Source organism: Papilio machaon, chromosome 10, assembly GCF_912999745.1.
Source record: "Papilio machaon chromosome 10, ilPapMach1.1, whole genome shotgun sequence".
Lineage (NCBI taxonomy): Eukaryota > Metazoa > Arthropoda > Insecta > Lepidoptera > Papilionidae > Papilio > Papilio machaon.
In genome coordinates this window covers 767,541-787,248 of record NC_059995.1, presented here as the reverse complement: position 1 = coordinate 787,248, position 19,708 = coordinate 767,541, and the positions used below count along the sequence as shown (strand labels likewise).

Sequence of the window (19,708 nt, the reverse complement as noted above, 5' to 3'; positions counted from 1 at the left end):
AAGTTTTGAAGCAATTTTTTCTCTCCGTCTCTGATATTATTTAGTTTAAGATGACAATTATATAACTTATAAACACATTTATCACAGAACAATTTGATAGTGCTAGAAATTGACCATACGCTTCAAAAGGTGGACGCACACAAATATATTTGATAAAGTAAAACACGATACACAAAACTGAAAACGATCATTTGAAAATTGGGAGACAAGTTAATCAGATATATAACAAAGTCTGTCAGTCTTAAACTGTACAAATAATAATATTTTAAAGAAACCCTTTTAAAATCGGAAAGGTAACTTTGTAATTAGCAAAATTACAGTCTAACTGGAATACTGGCGTATTGAAATTGTTCAGTCATTGTAGATAACTGGCTGAGATGTAAAACTAGCTAATAGTGCAAAAAATACAGGGTTTGTTACATAATTCAATGACAACGATTCTCCCAATTTTCATAAAATAAATACAACGTATGTTTATAAAACTGCACATTGTAGGAGTTGATTTACTAACTAAATTTTTTTTATAGTTATATACATTTACATATAAGACATTTATATGTGAATACTTATATAGAATTTTGGCACGACAACAAAATTTGATGAGCATTTAAGACCTTATATTTGAATATAAATTTTATTATTATTGTTACATACTGCATTATATAACTTAAGTAAAAATAAACGCGCTTATTTTATATTCAGTGCTTTTTAAAACTAATGAATTAACGAATTACAATTATACCTACGTAAATGATGATTTATAAATAAATAAAAATATGACAAATAGAATCTTCAAATGAAGTTAATAAAACACGGTATTATTTAAGTATTTTTTTCATCAATTTATTACAATACTCGTGCAATAATTTTGTGCTTTTAATACTTTAGTTAGTATTACAGATTAAATAATATTCATATAATTCCCCTCCACTATTAATAATATATTTTTGATTACTAGTTAACTGGTAACATAGTCACTAACAAAATTCCAACTGGTGATCACATGTCACAAAAAATTTCAATGCTGAAATTTTTTTGGCACATTTTTCTGTCATTTGACATTGTCGAATTCAAGGATTCCAGCTACCGAAAAAACTAAACATTACCAGGCTTGTGTATCAGTATTTTGGCTTTGTAAAGCCAAGGTCAGATTTATTCGTGCTATGTAGATTTGGTTACAATTCGTGTTTGTCACAATAATAATTTGTAAGCACAGTCAACCGTCGGCGTTTTGCCAATTCTGTTATTCGCCAGATCTGGACGATTTATTGACAATTGTCATCTTAACGATTCCTAATATACGATGAAATGAATCCGTCGCATTTCATTACTTCGAAGATAGTTTATTATTTATGTATTTATCCTGGGTTTCTGAGACCAAAATACTCGTTAAAATATATTGTTATCTTTATTTTGTCAAAGGTAATGAGACGACATGTCTTGTACAGATATTGTGGTCTCAGAAACCAACGGTTAATCTTTTCGTGCTGAATTCCACTTACATTAATACCGAATATATGTCACGTTTTGCCAAAGATAATGAAAGGTATGAAAATCTGTTTGTATACAAGTGTAGCAACAGTGGAAACTCACATTTCAATCATCACTTGTCTGTAAATCATTGTTGCAAAACACTAACTTTTGTTCTGGCATGCGTAATGTACCCTTCGGTTAAAAAATAGCAAATAGTTAATTATATTACTTTAACTTTTTTTATTTATGTATTTTTAAGTTATTCATATAACATTAAATTTAAGTTCATATTTCTCTCGTTTTTTTGTTTCCATGTTAAGTAAAAAATAATTATTTTTTGTGGGTAATATCATATTTTATTGTTATTATACATATTGGTGCAAATAAGTACAAAGCAATTTGATTTTTATTATTAACAATACATTGGCTTAACCAACTTTTTTATAACACTATATTGTACAAATATAACATCAATCATATAGATATTTAAAAATTATACTTTATTTAATTTACGTTGAAAAAAGTTCTTACGATGGTAAAGGAGGTAACATTTTACACACCTATTAGAGTGATTGTTTTCAACTTATAACAAACAACTTAATGCAACTTAAAAGTTAAACATAAACTTAAGCATTAATTCATAGGAAAAAAGGTTGTTTAATTTTTTTAATTAAATTGAAACATTAATTAATATTAATACATGTAAAATTTATAGAAAATAACATCAATTATAACAATATGATTTATAATATAATAAATAATAACGTACAAAATAACTTACTGACTGTTGGTTTCCGTGACCAAAATATCCGTATAAATATATCGTCATCCTTGTCATTATCTTTGTAAAAACAGAGATAGAAGTTTATTTTAAACGGGGATTCTAATCTCGGAAACCCACTATCAGTCTATTTCTAGCAATTCTTATATTTAGTATTATTATATTTATAAATTAATTTTATTTATGCTGGCGGTGTGCAAAATGCAATGGTTAGAAAGATTAACTACCTAAACTAGTGTACACGTAACCGTAGAATTACACTGCCGTGACACTTATAATCGTATGTATTGTTGTCTCTATCTTACCAAAGGGAACGAAAGAGATAACAATATGTATTAATAAAAGTGTAAACGCTATAGAGTTCTACGGTATATATCTCTCGTATATTTTCGATTGAGTCAATTAGACTCGGTACAAGGCACTGCATTTGGAAAATATATGTAATGTTATACTGAGTACTATCATAAGAAATGTCGCTTCTGTTTTCGTTGTTCTTGAACCTGCAATAGAATTAAGATTAAGTACTCGTATAAAACAGCGACATGTGACAATACGTGATTTGGATTTGTGTACATCAACAAATAAGGTGATGGACTTTATGACCAGTTTTGTAACTAATATTTTTTTATTTGGTAATCGTAATTTGGGTTAACATATTATAACCTGATAGCATTGAATTCTAAGTAAATTAACTTTTGAAAAAATATTTAAAAATTGAAATTTAAGATAAAAAATATATGGAATTTATACTTTAAAACATCAGTTTCTTTTAGTCACTTGAACCCCTTATTGTATAACTCTGATATATTCGCTAAGACGTTCCTTTAGCGACCACTTTAGTAAAGCGGTAGTAAACAACTCACCTGCAGCAGTGAACATGGATAGATGTGGTGACCTGGCGACCACGAGCGTTAAATTATTGGATCTGACATACGGCGGACGCACGGGCTGCGTTGCTTCGCATCGCAACGAAACATCTCCCTTGGGCGTGTTCACTCGGAGTCTCATCGGTCGCCAACTCGAACGCAACCCGTACTCATCGGCTGATGACACTTCTGTGTTATCCACCATCCAAGGTTCCGTCTATAATATAACTTCGATTATAGCTTGATCAGCATTATTTTTTTATATTTTTAGGTGGCGAACGAAATATGTATGGAAAGATATAAATTCCATATTGTTCTGCCAAAAAGTGAGTGTTTAATATTCCTGGTTCGACTATATACATAATTTTATATCATACTAGCTGTCGCCCGCGACTCCGTCCGCGCGCAGTTAAAAAAAAAAATGAAAATTAGATGTTGGCCGATTCTCAGACCTACTGAATATGCTCACAAAATTTCATGAGAATCGGTCAAGCCGTTTCAGAGGAGTACGGGAACGAAAACTGTGACACGAGAATTTTATATATTAGATTAAGGATACAAATGTTGTCAAACAACAGCCATGATGTCATACAATAAGTTAAAAAGCTCTACAAGGGAGGTAAAAAGATCTATTACAGGTACATGTGTACAGAGGTACATGCCACTGACCTTCTCAGGTTTCCCGTCAACATACCAGACGATGTTGGCTGGCGGCATAGCTGGTGATGTAGAGCAGTTTAACAAGACGTCTTCCCCAAACTGCACGCTGCCCTCCACACCCGTTATCACTGGGTCTTCTTTTAATGTCACTGGTAAAAGAATGGACACAATAACAAACATGATCAAGGCATCAGAGACTACAATTAAAGAGCACTCATACCTGCCACAGTAAGATATTTAGTTTGATTGACAACAGCAAATCTGGGCCCTTCAGTGGAAACTTCACATGTGAACGATATTCTCGTGTTGTATCTCTTGGGGAGTACCACGCTTATCATACAACTGTGCATGTTGCAGGAATCACGCGTAACGCCGCCCGCTGTCGTATTGAATGTTCTCGTGTATGGCTGACGAATAAAAGGTATATTACTTCAACATGTTATAACTAGAATTAGGTAAATAACTATTATAAACTAGGTTGAGAAGAACGGTGGCGCAGTGAATTTGTGATCCCGCCATATGACAGTGTTTTTAGAATTTCGCATTCATTCAATGTCCTTATGGTTAACGAAAACATCTTGATGTAACCTGCACACATCTGCGATCAAATCCTAAAGATGAAGGTAAAGTATGGTTATACTCACTTGTTGTTCAGGCGTGAATCGAAATATTTCGTTATTATCTCGATACCATTTGACGGAATGTAGCGGCGGGTCCCCTTCCTCATTAACGTAGTGACACACAAGGTCGGCGCTCCATCGCGGGTCACCGTACTGAGGCACTTCTAAAAACGTTATGTTATGTGCCGTCGTTATCACTGTAAAAGAAATATATGTCACCGAAAAATCGTGAAGACCGCCCATTTGTCACTTGGTCTGGTTATTTTGCATCAATAAATTGTAATTTTTAAATTGAATATCGAATGAATTCATTCACAAAGCCTTGTATACTCGTATCAACAATTTATAAACGTGGCACTTCATTGGCAATAGCATTGTCACCAATCCGCAATCCTTTATTGTCTTCGCAGTAAACAGCCAATGAAATGTCACCTTTCCAATGTGACGAAATATACGAGTAATTGAATACCGAACACATATTTTCATATCACGTAACGATAAATTATTTTGTAAGCGCAACTTGAAGTTAATTTTTATTTACTAGTAATTCTTTCATATTGTTGCCGATTTACATGCGTATTTATATATAAAACATAAAAAAAAACTAAATGAAACTTCTCCATTAAAGATGGGCGCGGAAGTACAGGTCATTCCAACTGCCTGCGTCGTTGACGAGCAAAACGTAACTTTAAATTCAATTGTTAATTTTTGTAATTTATTATGTTTTCATAAGTATTATTAAATTCTACTAATATTATAAATGCGAATGTTTCGATGGATGGATGTTTGTTTGAAGGTATCTCTGGAACGGCTGAACGTATCTTGATGATATTTGGCACAGATGTAGAACATAGTCTTGAAGAACACGTAGGCTGTTTACTACGTTTTTTTTTAATTCATCGCGGACGGAGTCGCGAGCAAAAGCTAAAAGAATATAAAACTGTTTACTACATTATTTAGTTAATTTATATTTTGGCAACGGAATTAAATTTAATTAAGTTAAAAGAGTCAGCAAATTTTATATCACGTTGTCTGATATTGGTTACGTGCCAAGTTCGTATTTGGTCTGTTAGTCTGGATGAAATAGTCTGGATCTAGAATAATTGCCTGATTATGTGAATAGAATCTTATACATCGAAGATCAGCTATATCTATACTGTAATACTTCGTATTTATAATATAATTTACGCCAGCTCCAAGTCCAGAACTGGGCAATATCGAATAAAGTGGAAACTTTAGATATTCCCATTTTGGATAGCTCTAGTAAGTTACTTATCTATATATATATAAAAGAAAGTCGTGTTAGTTACACTATTTATAACTCAAGATCGGTCGAACTGATTTAGCTGAAAATAGATGGGGAGGTATCTTAGAACTAGGAGACAGACATAGGATTTTTTTTATCTTGTGTGCATTTTTTTATTCCGCGCGGACGAAGTCGCGGATAAAAGCTAGTTTACAATATAACCAAATTAATAAGATATTTCTTTAAACCAATTCATATATTAAATTACGCTATTAGTTTTAAATTAATTTAAAAATATAACTAATAAACTGAAACATTACTAAACTTAATTTGGTTATGAAACATGGTTGAAGGCTAGATAAAAATAAAACTTCTTAAAAGTATTCCTAAGAATAAATATCTAGTAATATAGTTTTGTGCTAATGTAAAACTCAAATACTCGTATCAAAGCACCATATTGTAAAATATTAATGTTGAAATTGATTTTTAAATATAACCTAACATATAAAAGAAACCTTGTAACAGTCAAAGAGGCTTTTAACTTTTTACTGAAATAACTATTTTTCAGTATTAAATTTAACCAAAGAAAAGTTAGTATATAAAAGTTAAATGACAAATACATACTCGTAAATATTAACTCATAAAATACAACTCATTTTTCAACAATTTTCTTTTTAATTAAAACATTCGTACTATATTAAAAAAATCTTAATATTCATAAAACGGATTTATGTACAGCATAAAGGATTAAAATTTAAAAATATATATATTGCGAGATGGTTTTAATTAAAACGTGGAATGTTTGAACAAAAGCCGTTCCTAAGAAAAGTCGTTTCAAAAGCTTACTGCAGCAACCATGTCAACGATCTTTAGAAGATTCAACTTAAATTTGACAAATTTTAACAAAGTAAAAAGTTTCATTAGAGTAAAGGAAATTTTTAATTAAAAAATTTTAAATTTTGATTTTTTTTTTAAAATTTAAATCTCACGACTCACGCCTCTTACCATCCAGTATTATTTTTAGTTAAATATAAATCCACAAACTTGTTATATTTTTTACAAAATCGATAAAAGTTGTAGAAATAACATTGTATATCATTATAAAACAGAAACAGGATCGTCGTGTAATAATCTGTGGCATAGGAGGAGATGAATTGTTTACATGAAAGGTGAAAGGTGAAAGTGAGTGTCGTTTAAAATTATTGCAGATAGATAAATTCAAAATTCATAATTATAACATGTAAATCTAAAGATTTTAACCTTTATAACACTGTAATCATATACATATTTATATAATTAAACTAGCTGTCGCCCGCGACTCCATCCAGTTAAAAAAAACTTGACAGTTAAAAAAAGGCTGTTTGACAATGCAACATGGCGCAACTGTGCCGAAATATCGGGAGCTCAAACAGCCTAATCGTGGTAAGAATCCCATTTCTTACGAACAGTGTATTAGTAAAAACCACGAAAGTTTGAAGTTATATATAGTTGAGTTGTTTAATTATTTAAATATTTATACAAAAGTTTTAAGACACGTTCATATAAAATTGAATAAGTTACTGCAAAGATATTTCTTAAAGAGAAGCAGTGATTATATTTCAACCAATTTCCTGTTTTCCGAAAACCCACATCGGCGCAAAGTTATAACTATCCAGTACAAAAAGTTTCTTAATACTTAATGTTTGTTTTCCGCTGGTTTTTTTATTTTGCATATCAAATACTTAGCTTACTTTTTTAATGATAAGACCTCTTTATGTTATTTGCTTATAGAGGTAAAATTTATATAGACCTTTTTTGACACACTCATTAACTTATACTGCAAAAAGTTTATCTGTGTAAAGGAATTAGTAACAAAAGTAACTAAAATCTTGTGACCATTTTTTTAACATTGACAGGGCTAGAGATCTATAAGATTTCAGTTTGACTTCTATCCATCGAGATAACTTTGTTGGTTTTAGACCAACTTGGTTTAAATAAAGACAGTTTATTAATTTCATTAAATTCATATAATCTTACTAATATTATAAATGCGAATGTTTAGATGTATATGGATGGATGGATGAATGCATGTTACTTAGAAGGTATCTGTAGAACTGTTCAATTAAATTTGGTATACATGTAGAACATAGTCTGGAAGAACACATAGGCTACTTAAGTTTTTTTAATTCCGTGCAGACAGAGTCGCGGGCGACAGCTAGCATTGTAATATTTAGTATGCTTATTATAACATGTAGTCTATAATTACTCCTATCGCTTATTGCATTTAGACAACATTTAATCCAAAAAATCAAACTAAAGTAGATTAAATTACAGTAACACATACAAATGTATACTTCTAGAAAAAAATCCACTTGAACAAAACATTAAAATACAAAAGTTGGACCTTATCACGCTTTACCCTCATTTATACCTTACAGATGCCGGCTTATAATATAATTTGAGCCGCAAACAGACGCCTTTGTGCTACAATAGGACAGTAATAGCCCATTATTTAACTTTATAGTTCGTAATAAGCCCCGACGAAGCTGCCTACGAGATCTAGCAAGTGCTAAAGTGAAGCCTATTCTGGCAGACACGCCTCTTCTTACAAAAAAACTATTTAATGTGCACATTATTTGCATATACTGGATAAAATTTAAATTTTATCAAATTACATATATGATATTAGAAACACGAAAACTTAATATAACTTATTTCATTAAAAAGTTCATTAAAATTTAAATATTAAACCTAATATTTCTTTTTTTTAATGGTAATAATATTAACACAATATATTTTTATTCACAAATTCGACAGTGAAAACCCACCGTATATTTCGTAATGTTCTCGTAATTAGATTTATAATTTGCTAAATTAAGATCAGTGAAAATTTCTAAAAACATTCAAGGAAAATAAGAAACAATTTTTTTTTTAAATATATCTACAAAAAATTGTTACTTGGAAGTGGATTTTAGCTGAAATAAAATATAGCTCTAGTTTAATATTTAACTAACTCCGGGCCGAGATAAAACTTGGATTATATTAACAGAGATAATGCCGTTTTCACAGAAGACTAATATTGCTGTTAACATTGTATTGCATAAATATACATACGTTTTTTTTTAATTATCTCTCATTTAATTAAATCATTTAATTATAAAATAATTTACATCTGCGAGATAAAGAAAGACTACATATGTCACTATACAACATTTTTTATTACTAGAAAAGTTTCTAAATATTAAATGTCCGAAATCTACAAGAAAAATCATGTAATGTTTAGTGAATTTTTAACTTTAAACTTATGCTATAAACATAATAAATAAATATCAATAAAATTTCATTACAAACATTTTGGAACATAATTTGAACCATATAAAAGAAAAAAGCAAGCGAATACGCTTTGTAATCCGGGCAAAGCCTAGTCGCTAGTTGTATATTTTTTAGCATCAGCTGAGAACCAAAATATTATATAGTCTGTTCTAAGTACTGTTATACTATATTATTATATCACTACCAAGACAGCGTATACTAGACGATGATGAAATCGGAAGACTTAATCAAAGTTCTATCCTGTTCAAGCGACAGAATCTAATAAACGTCTATAAAACTACTCACTTTAGTGCAATGTGGGTGTAACTGTACTTCTTATTTTGAACGGATAATAACAAAAAAGACTGAAAATCATTTTTTTGATTCCTGTTTTAATATTATTTATTGAACTCGCCAGTTTCCAAAAAGTACATTTCTTTCCTATATACATAGGAAGACATAACTAATAGAGGTATTTATGAACGCAATATCTCCCAATAAATCCAGAGTTATAGACGGTTACACATTGTCATTTCGAACAGTTTCCAACCTTATTTCTTTCTCAGCGTATTTTTTTAGGTATAATCAAACAAGAATCTAGCCCGGTGAGAAAATATTTAAAACCTACATGAACAAAGAAATTAGCATAAAAAAACATGACATCTACAGTACGAGAAGGATTTCGTGACACTTTATTAACATTAACAGGAGGGCGCTAGTGAGCAGTCATAATTTAGTTAGACTTACGTCCACCGGTTCATATATCATTGTCGGTCTATAATTTGAATTATACATATCGGATCAGATAACATCGGTCAATATTATATCATTCTATGTACGTCTATGTTTGACACTTAGAGTGAGATTTCACTGTCGAAAGATCGACATATCATTCTTTTTGATAATACAGGGACAACAAACTATATCTATATATATAAAAGAAAGTCGTGTTAGTTACACCATTTATAACTCAAGAACGGCTGAATTGATTTGATTGAAAATTGGTGGGCAGGTAGCTTAGAACCAGGAAAAGGACATAGGATAATTTTTACACCGTTTTCTTTTTTTTTTTTTTTTATTCCGCGCGGACGGAGTCGCGGGTAAAAGCTAGTCTTATCTAAAAGTGTTTCGAAAGTGCATCCCACGGTATAAAGCACTTATGTTACTTGATAATAATTTAATATATGTGGGTACATAAACCCCGATATCAAACAAAATCGAATTGAAATAGAAATAATTTCCAGCAATCCGGTAAAGGTAACAACGTATCCAAAAAGCCTTTTACCTTCCCCTCATCCGTCCTAAGTTAACATTAAAAGTGTACATAATTTCATAACTGAGTATCGTAGATAGAGTCAACTAGATAGATTCTTAATCTGATGTTTAAATCCTGTCATATTTACTTCATTTAAACTTAAATTAACAGGCTACTTCATTCCCCAAAGACAGTAATAGTGTTGTTATAATCCTTTGTATTAATTGGGCTAATAAATGCATAACGCATTATTCAAATCTGTATGGTGGTTTTAGAATAAGAGCGTTTTAAGACATTTTAAAGAAATGAATACGAATGCTCAGTTATATAAATGTTCAGTTAATTTAAACAATTTCAGTTTTACCAAAAAATTAAAAATTTATATACAATAAATTAAAATATTAGATTAAATATAATACATAAAAACTAAAATATATCATTAAAAGGTGTCCCTTTAGGCAAGGTTCCGAAGATACTGGCAGCGTTCCCCCTTTGAATGGCAAGACTTATTCTTTGTCCGAGGTAGCTGCCAGCTCTTCGGTCTCCTGTGATGTCGACTAACCTTTTTGCTGTTTCCTTAAAAAGACTTTTAGCGCTAGGACCCCACGGACCAAGGGTCTCGACACCGAATGGGACAAATTCATATTCGGAGCCGAGACCCCTGTATTTGTTAGCCTTAGCCTTTTCAGCCGCTTCACAAGCCGCACCAGCTCTGTTGTTGGTTCCATGAAGATGGGATGGGGCCAGCGTGTCTGAACAGGTAGCATCCCATACCAGCACCCGACCCATCTTCCATGGAATCAAACTCATACCGTCCGGCCTCTTGCCATCGTCTCTTGCAATACCAGTTGGTTCTAGTAGACTTGGTACGTTGACGGTGGCAAGAGACCGGCGTATGATATCGTTGAGTGCTGCATGTCTTGAGAAGCGGCCTGCACTTTTTTGGCATGACAGTCCGTGATGTCCTAGAATGTCGACATCACTGCCACAGGGACATTTATGAGAAATGCAGACCGGAACCCCGAGCCGTAGACAGGTTGCGATTCGGAGCGTGTCAGGGTCAAGAAATGTTCCTGTATTTGTTGACGGGTACGCGTGAAGCCAGTAGCCGGCCTCATGCGTACCCACAGCCAAAAGCCTAGCACGCGCCGAATCTGTACTACAGCTCAAAAGATTGTCGTAAGTCAGTTTGCAGTTTAAGTCGTCCCAGCTCCTCTGTGACTTTGGAGAAACTGGAAAATTTTGACCTGGGCATGCAATTAAAAAAGCGTTTCTAGCTTCTTCCAAGCCAGCAATCTCAAAGTTTGAAGGGGGTGCCCTTAAAATTTTACTTATGAGATTTGCTGAACTATGGACAGAAGATAGAAAGGCTGGTAAAGCGACACTGGAAATTTTGCGAATCCCTAAACCACCAAAACGGATGGGTAGGGATGCTTGGGTCCAAGATTGCTCGTTCAGCTGCATATTAAGGATTGATTCTATACTAATTTTGATTAAGTCGTCTAAATGTGTCAAAAGATCTGGGTGATTCCAAAAAGAGCAGCAACGGAGCACATAAGTAAGTTTCGGCACGAAAAGGCAGAATTTTAAGATGCAAAGTGCATAATGTGGACTAATTTCAAGGAGACGGTCAGCGGCTGTTTTAAATTTAGCAATTGAATTATTAATATATTCAGAAAAAGAATCATCAAAAATTGGAGAACCTAAAAGGTAAAGGGAATCACTGTTAACTATTTTAATATTTGGAGCCAAAATATTAAATTTTTGTTTTACGTCATTTAAATTTAAGTTGGAGTTATTTATAAAAAGTTCGCATTTGCTAAAATTTAGCTCCAAACCAATGGCTTCAAAATTATTTTTGATTAAAAAAAGGTCCGAAAACACAGTATCCACATCACCTCCTAGGGTTCCGTCGTCCAAATACCAAACGTTGAATTTAGAATTTAATTTTTTGATTATCGGATTTATAGCCAAACTAAAAATTGCAGGCCCAAGGGGATCACCCTGTTGACAACCTACTTCCGAAGACAGTTCATTAGAACGATATAGCAATTTCGTTGGGTTCGCGTAACTGAGAAGAAGATAATTGTATATTTCCGGTAAATGATGTTTTATTTCCGTCAACAAGGTATCCCTATTTACCGAATTGAAAGCATTTTTGACATCAATTTTGAGCAACACGTCAGGCTGTCCATAAGTTAAGAAAGAGCGTAACGCATGGACGGCTGCCTCACACCCTCCTTTTACACCAAAGCCTAACTGTACAGGCTCAAATTCCGAATTTAATTTTGGTAAAATATGTCGAACAGCAATTTTGGAGGCCAGACGTCGTAGTGTTGATCCAACAGCAATTGGTCTCACCCCTCCGTCCTTTTTGGTGAGGGCAATGAGGTTCGCGCCGAAAAGAATGGGAACAATTTCTGGATTGACATGACCGGAATACATAAAATTGGTTAATTTAGTGATCGAATTTACAAGTCGCTCGCCTGCATCACCCACAGAACGCGATGTTAAGTCTTTCAAATGTTGGGGTGAGATTCCATCCAAACCTGCAGCCGAACCTGGTTTAAAAGATAAAATGGCATCCGTAACATCTTTGTTTTGAATTTGAAGGCATGCTTGCCCTGCTGTTGGTGGGTCGAGAAAATATGGGATTATTGGAGCTGGAGGATGTTTCGTCTGTAAGGCCTGAAGGGTGTCTGGGGTATCTGGTGATAGCACGTCATTGGAGAACAAAAGGCGAGCGGCACCTTTGAGATCTCCGTCACTGATTTTGTTTTCTATGAGTTTATTGCGATTGCGAAGGGCATCATGTTTGATTATAGTTGCGGGAGAAGGTGTGGAGCTTACAGTACAGTTATTCTTGATTTTTTGTGTCAAAGATATATTCGGTTCATCAGTATTTATTATGTGTAGCGTGCTGTATGAAAATAAAAATAGGTTCTGCCAGTCTTGAGTACAATTTTTTAAGTAACATTTCTGGATTAGTTGTGATAAATGTGTAGCAACGGTTATTCGTGCTCCTCGAGGGATTCTTTTGACTATGGGTATGGTATTTTTCAAGTGGCTAAGATATATGTGGAAAGGAGTTAGATCGTTGGCTACATAAGCAGGCGCACTCGGAATAATGGGATGGATGTCTAAAGGTGAACTGTTTTGGCTAATACATATTCTGTGTGTTTTTGTTTTGTGTATTTTGAGGCCTTTCAAAGATTTGAAAGATTTGTTGCATTGTGTACATGAATGGGTTGTGTTCGACGTGCCATCACAAGATTGGGTCACGGACTGCATTCACAATTAAATAAAATAACAAAAAAGAATACCTTAAAACAAATTTAAAAAATAAAGTAACTAAAAATGTATATCGAAATTAACGTATTTGAAGTTTATTTGTTAATATCTTCCTTTTTGTTGCTTCTTATAAATAGTTAAATGTTTCTCGTTTTTTTTGCCTTCCTTGTATGTTTATTATTTTGCAGTATGCAAGTCCAATGAGCAATAAGAACTATTATATTTGATAATGTCGTTGATATTATTAACGTAGTTATGTTTCTTTGTCATAAATCCACATGCAATAATTAGTTTCTTGGATAATATTTTTCACAGTTTTCTTCTTCTTATTATGCTTGTCAATGATTATATAAAAGTCTATAGTCTTCACGTACACTTTTATTTCAACTTTGAATTCTTTTGTGCGTCACACTTGCGGCACTTTGTTCCCTTATCATTTTCTGCACTGTTTCCAATATTTTACACATTCGAATACAGTTTAAAATGGTTTTTGTGAATTTTAAAGATTTTAAAATTTTTGATAAATTACATGTTGACATTTGACATCATTTTACCTACATACGTAAGTTTTAACTGAGCAGTCCAACTGTTCAGTTAAAACTGAAGGTGTGGCTTGTTTGGATATCTTATATATATAAAAGAAAGTCGTGTTAGTTACACTATATATAACTCAAGAACGGCAGAATCGATTTGATTGAAAATTGGTGGGCAGGTAGCTTAGAACCAGGAAACGGACATAGGATAATTTTTACCCCGTTTTCTATTTTTTTTTATTCCGCGCGGACGGAGTCGCGGGTAAAAGCTAGTATGTTATATAACGACGAATACCAGTGGCCACTTTGTCGTTTGTCACCTTATATTATAAAAAAAATAACTAAAACACAGTCCAGATTTACAATTTAAATTATACGAAGTAATTAAAAGAAGAATAATTTACACATTTATTTTTATTGTCATCTAACTTTCATAAAAATTATCCAATTCCTAATTTATATTAAAAATAGTAGAAAAATTATGAAACTAAATTTAGCGCAATATTTTAAAATACTATTTAAAAATTAAAATAAATGTGTCTAATATCACTGCAAATGATACTTGTATTTAATTTGAAAACGTCCTGAAAATTAATATCATTTGATTAAAAAATAAATATTTCATTACGATAATATTAAAAATGTAATTTTAATTTTCAATGTTTCAGACACGCCGGTGACGAGTAAACGTGACACTTAAAACGATGGAAATTATTAATATTAAATACATTTAAAATTGTTACATTATTTTCGTTAAAAAAAATACAAAAATATTTTATAGTAAAAAGTATATACACAGTAAATCAAAGAGTAATCCGAGTAATATTTTAAATTTCTTACCTATAAAAAGACCAAAAACTAGAAGAACGTTCATGTTGAAGAATTGAACATCTACAGCATTGCAAATACAAATTCATCCAATCGGTTCACATTATCTATTTAAAAATTTCGTCCATTATAATAAAAAATAAATTCCGCACAAATATAAACACTTTCACACCATTAAATCTAATAAAAAAAAGAAAACTTTTAAAACTGAAAAAATCACTTGAAAAAGTTGTTGGAGAATATTTCGATGTCCGAACGTGGTTGGAATGGCGGCGTAGCCGCGTAGCCTTACATTCCCCGCTGTAGCCACGAACCTACTGCGGGACGGCTTCCAGAGGCAATCCTTCCCCTCCCCTCTCGGATCCCCCCGCCCCCTTCGTGCGCCCTTATCGCGATCCCGTAATTAGATAAATGTCATTGCTGTTGTCTCTGAGTTTTTTTGCCTTGCTCCACGAATTTCGTCGACCGAAGTAATATACTGAAGTTGTAGGAGACACTCATTTGCGAGAATGATATTTGTGTTTGCGCTCAATTTTACATGCTTAGATGTATGTGTGAGACGAGGAGAGGACAAATACTTTCTGTGAAAATATGTTCAGCTTCATTGTCCTTGCTTTATGAGATTTCCACCTTTCTTTGCTCGTTTCACGCAGATGTGATTTGATATTTTTTTTATTTTCTGCCTTCTTATATAAGTGGGTTGTGAATGAAGTAATAATTTTGAATGATGTGTTCTTTTGCCGAATTTAAGTAATTGTTTGTTAATTTGTGTTTACAGATATAGTTTTAGAAATGGTGGAATCCGCAATAACATCTTTTACACTAATGTGCTGGTGCAACCGGTGTATTACCACGACCACACAAAAGACTGTCGTCAAGTTGAATTAAATCCGGGTTTCATCTAATGAGTGTGGTGCTGAAGGCCAAACATTATTCCTCTGCCCTTCCCACAATTTTGGTGAAAGAAAACAATGGGACATTGGATTTGGCTGATTTTTTTTTTGTTTGGGAATTTGAATTGGAATGGGAATTTGGATTTTTCTCGATTAGAGAGGACATAAAAATAAAAAGATTGTAAAAATGGTAGTAATAAAAAATTCCACTTTCCACGCTCTCTCGACTATTCTGGCAATGCATCTACTAATATGGATGTCTGTGAGTAGCAGTCACTTCGCTGTTTTGGCGAATAACTTCGACTGCTTGCTCTTTTGTAACCTTAGACTAAAAATACTTTATAGTAATTTCCTCAATGCAATGTCCTCATCTTAAGTAATAGGAACCGTAATTATAGGGATGTATAAATAAATGTTTCGCATGTGTATTTCTACGTTGTACAAGGGTCGTCGTATTTCAAAATTCAAACTCTATTCGTTGTTATCTACGCCCATTAATTACGTAACGGACTCGATATACCCCAATTAGAGTGCTACGAACATTTTCTGCGGTCTGATATTGTATTGAGTATGTTACATAAGATATCACATTCAACCATAATCCTATAAGAAGTTACAAGTTGCAAGTATAAAGTTAATAAACGAAATATTATATCCTAGCGTTCCTTGCTACAACGTTGCTACGGCGTAGCAAAACTATTCGTAGGCTTACCTCGGCTATATTAAATATTTTTTAATTCTTCTAATTTAATATTTTAGATACTTCTTAAAATTCAAGTCGTTATTAACATACACAGTTGGGAATAAAGGCATTGTTAGTCGTGATCGTCAAAACACCGTTAATTCAGGCCAGCCGTTTTGGAGCTTACCTCAAAAAAAGACGGTTATGCAGTTATGCAAAAACCCAAAAAAAAAAATTTTTTCTTCAACACAAATAAATACATCATGTGCGCAAAATATGACTTTTTTAGATTTTTCATATTTCATAGCCATTTCATTAATTTTATAGATAGATAATAAAAATAGTAAAATAAAAGCAAAGACAATTTTATGATTTGTTGCTGTTCTGTTACTAAATCTCGATTTCAGTCATGAATGAGAAATAGTTCTCCACGTTTCCTGGGATTATCATAAAAAGGCAGTTATAGAGAACATAAAACTGTGTAACGTTACACAGAAATAGTCAAAAGATTTTGATAAGCGAAATATTCTTTTACTAAAGTGAAATATTTCCCTACTGTTTTCAGCTTCCATTTTTAAATATATTTCATAAAATTCCAGGAAGCTGGAAAACTTTAGTAAATCTTTAGGAACGTGGAATCAAAATAAGAATAGCTTTGAAGTTTTTTTTTTGTCATAGCTGTGTTACCATAGTATTTGCTGTCAAAAGACATGTTGAAAAAAAAAAAAAACATTTCATCCCTTTAAATATTTGAAAAAACTAAGTAACTAAATAACTTAATAATAAGTAATAAATTATGTTGTAACTTAATAACAATAATTTCCACCCAACAAAATAACTTCAGTAATTCTTTAGAGACTGAGGAAAATAAGCAATTAAAAAATAAACAGCAAACATATAGTCCTTTTTTTGTTTGAGAAATATGATTTTTTTTAAAGATTACATAATGTTATTCTCTTTTTGTCGTATTTTGAGCCTCAATTTGTGGACCATAAAACCGTAGAACCTTATTTCAATATTATGTCGATTAGCCCCTGTTTCAGACAAGGGGAGACAGGAAAACTGATCGTCTTTGTGTTTCCGACAGAACATCTTATGTTTTCATATAGATGATAATCTTTCAAAAGAAAATCATTTTATGAAAACCTACTTTTATCACTATATGAAATAATCACACAATGAAAGTTTATAGTAAAGAGCTCGTGTATAAAATAATACTAAAGCAGAAAAAATAAAAAAACCAACATGAAGTATATAATGACTAGTTTCTTATTTTACCTAATGTAATTAATTCAATATGACAAGTCTAGATCAACTTAGTATATATTTATTTATTTACTAGCTGTCCGACTTCGTCTGCACGGAATTAATAAAAAACTTAATTAGTAACTTATGTATTCTTCCAGACTATGTTCTATATCCATGCAAAAATTTACCAGATCCATTGAGCAGTTCTGGAGATACCTTTACCTACCTACAGTTAGTCGAGAATCGCACGATTTTTTTCTTATATGTGATTTCTTTGTTTCTATTCTATCGAACAGTTAGCAATTTGCTCTAATGAGAAGAAAAAAAAAACAAAAATCTTGACTTCATTTTATTAGTCGCCAGATGCATTGTCGTATTATATATCAAATGTCTTTTCGCAATAGCTCTCACAATTCCGCGCCAAAGTCATCGTGGAAATAGCTTTATGGCTTTTTCAAATAGCTCGGTGCAGATAAGATACTCTGGGGAGCAATTCGCACCACTCTACTTTAACTTGCTTCCTAAATGCACTTCCACTTTAACTAAGCCACTATTATATGACATTTTCAATCTGGCATTTGATTCCTAGACTAGTTCTTATCACTCTGCTTCTTGGTGAACTTTACTGAATTAAAATATATATAAAAATACGAAAAGAGTTAAAAATACAAGTGAAATAAATTAAAAAATACACGTATCAAAGAGCTTTGAAGGAATATTGTTGGATTAAATAATAACACTGACAATATATTTCACTAGCAGCCGCCAACGACTTCGTCCGCGCGGATATAAAAAAAAACCTGATTAGTAGCCTATATGTTCTTCCTGACTATGTTTAACATCTGTACCAAATTTCATAAAGATCTGTTGAGCCATTCCGAAGATACCTTCTAACAAACATCCATCCATCCATTTGAACTTTTGTATTTATAATTTTAGTAAGATAAGATTGATAAAATATATAAAAACGTCATAAAATCTGACGCAAAATTAATTATTTCTTAATAAGAATCAACCTTCGCTATTTGTTATACATCTAGAAAATTAAAATCAGCAAATCAAATTACATTTCAATGAACATATTAAACGACATTTATGAGCCAAAATATTTTTAAATCGCTTCTATTAGTCAATATTAATATGCCAATTCAAAGTTTGCAAACATGTTCATTCACAGATAGTTTGGCACACTTAACTTATTTTATGAACCGCCAAATTGCTCAATAAATATCATATAACATTTATATTATATGGTACACTTATAATTTAATTTGCAACTTAATTATCTTAACGGCCATATTGCTATCTAAACACATCCATGATAAGTATATATTTAACTTATATACCTATAGAAACGGCTAAAACACTCACGTATATATATCCGGTGTCGTCAACGACTAGTTTACGGATATATATACGTGAGTGTTTTAGCCGTTTCTATATAAGTTAGTGATAATGTCTCACGAAAGTTTGAATAAGTATATAATTGTTAACTTGACTATATAACTCTCATTTTCTCACTTAAAACAGATACTTTAATATGTATAAATGAAAGTGACACTCCAGTCGCATTCATTAGCAAGGTGTTTCTTCAAAAACCGTCGATTTTAGTCCTTAAGCGACTTCAATACATTGTTATAGAGATTCGTACACCGGCACTTGACGCCGATATTTTGTACTTTAGTCGCCAGAACCATTCGCTAGTAATTTGTTTATTAAGGTCGTGAGAAAAGTCGCTGTGATTTTCAAGATAGCTGTAGTCTCTATAGCTACATTTTCCTAGTAGATAACTCGATACTCACAACGCAAGTATACAATATTAATTTTATATGTTAACTTTGCCCGCAGTGCGAGACGCGACGCGACCGCGAAGTCCTCGGAATAAACACTCGTCCTGAAGATGGACCCCCGATGGGTCCGAAACTAGTCGGTGCCGTCACCGGACGATCACACGTGAGTTAAGCCGTGTTCTTAATTAATTAATTAACTTTGTTTTGTGTACTAAGATCCTAAAGTTAAATTAACAAAAGAATAAACATAT

At 32.4% G+C, this 19,708-nt stretch overlaps 1 protein-coding gene across 1 annotated transcript; it reads right to left on the bottom strand.

Moving 5' to 3' along the window:
* Positions 1-2,444: 2,444 nt before the first annotated feature.
* On the bottom strand, positions 2,445-15,144 carry LOC106708017. The gene is made up of 6 exons (XM_014499468.2): positions 14,857-15,144; positions 4,425-4,597; positions 4,001-4,187; positions 3,790-3,929; positions 3,118-3,337; positions 2,445-2,754 (listed from the first exon to the last, which is right to left on the bottom strand). Exons 1-6 carry the CDS (start codon positions 14,888-14,890, stop codon positions 2,657-2,659), a joined length of 852 nt encoding a protein of 283 aa, XP_014354954.2. The 5' UTR covers positions 14,891-15,144; the 3' UTR covers positions 2,445-2,656.
* Between the last annotated feature and the right edge of the window lie 4,564 nt (positions 15,145-19,708).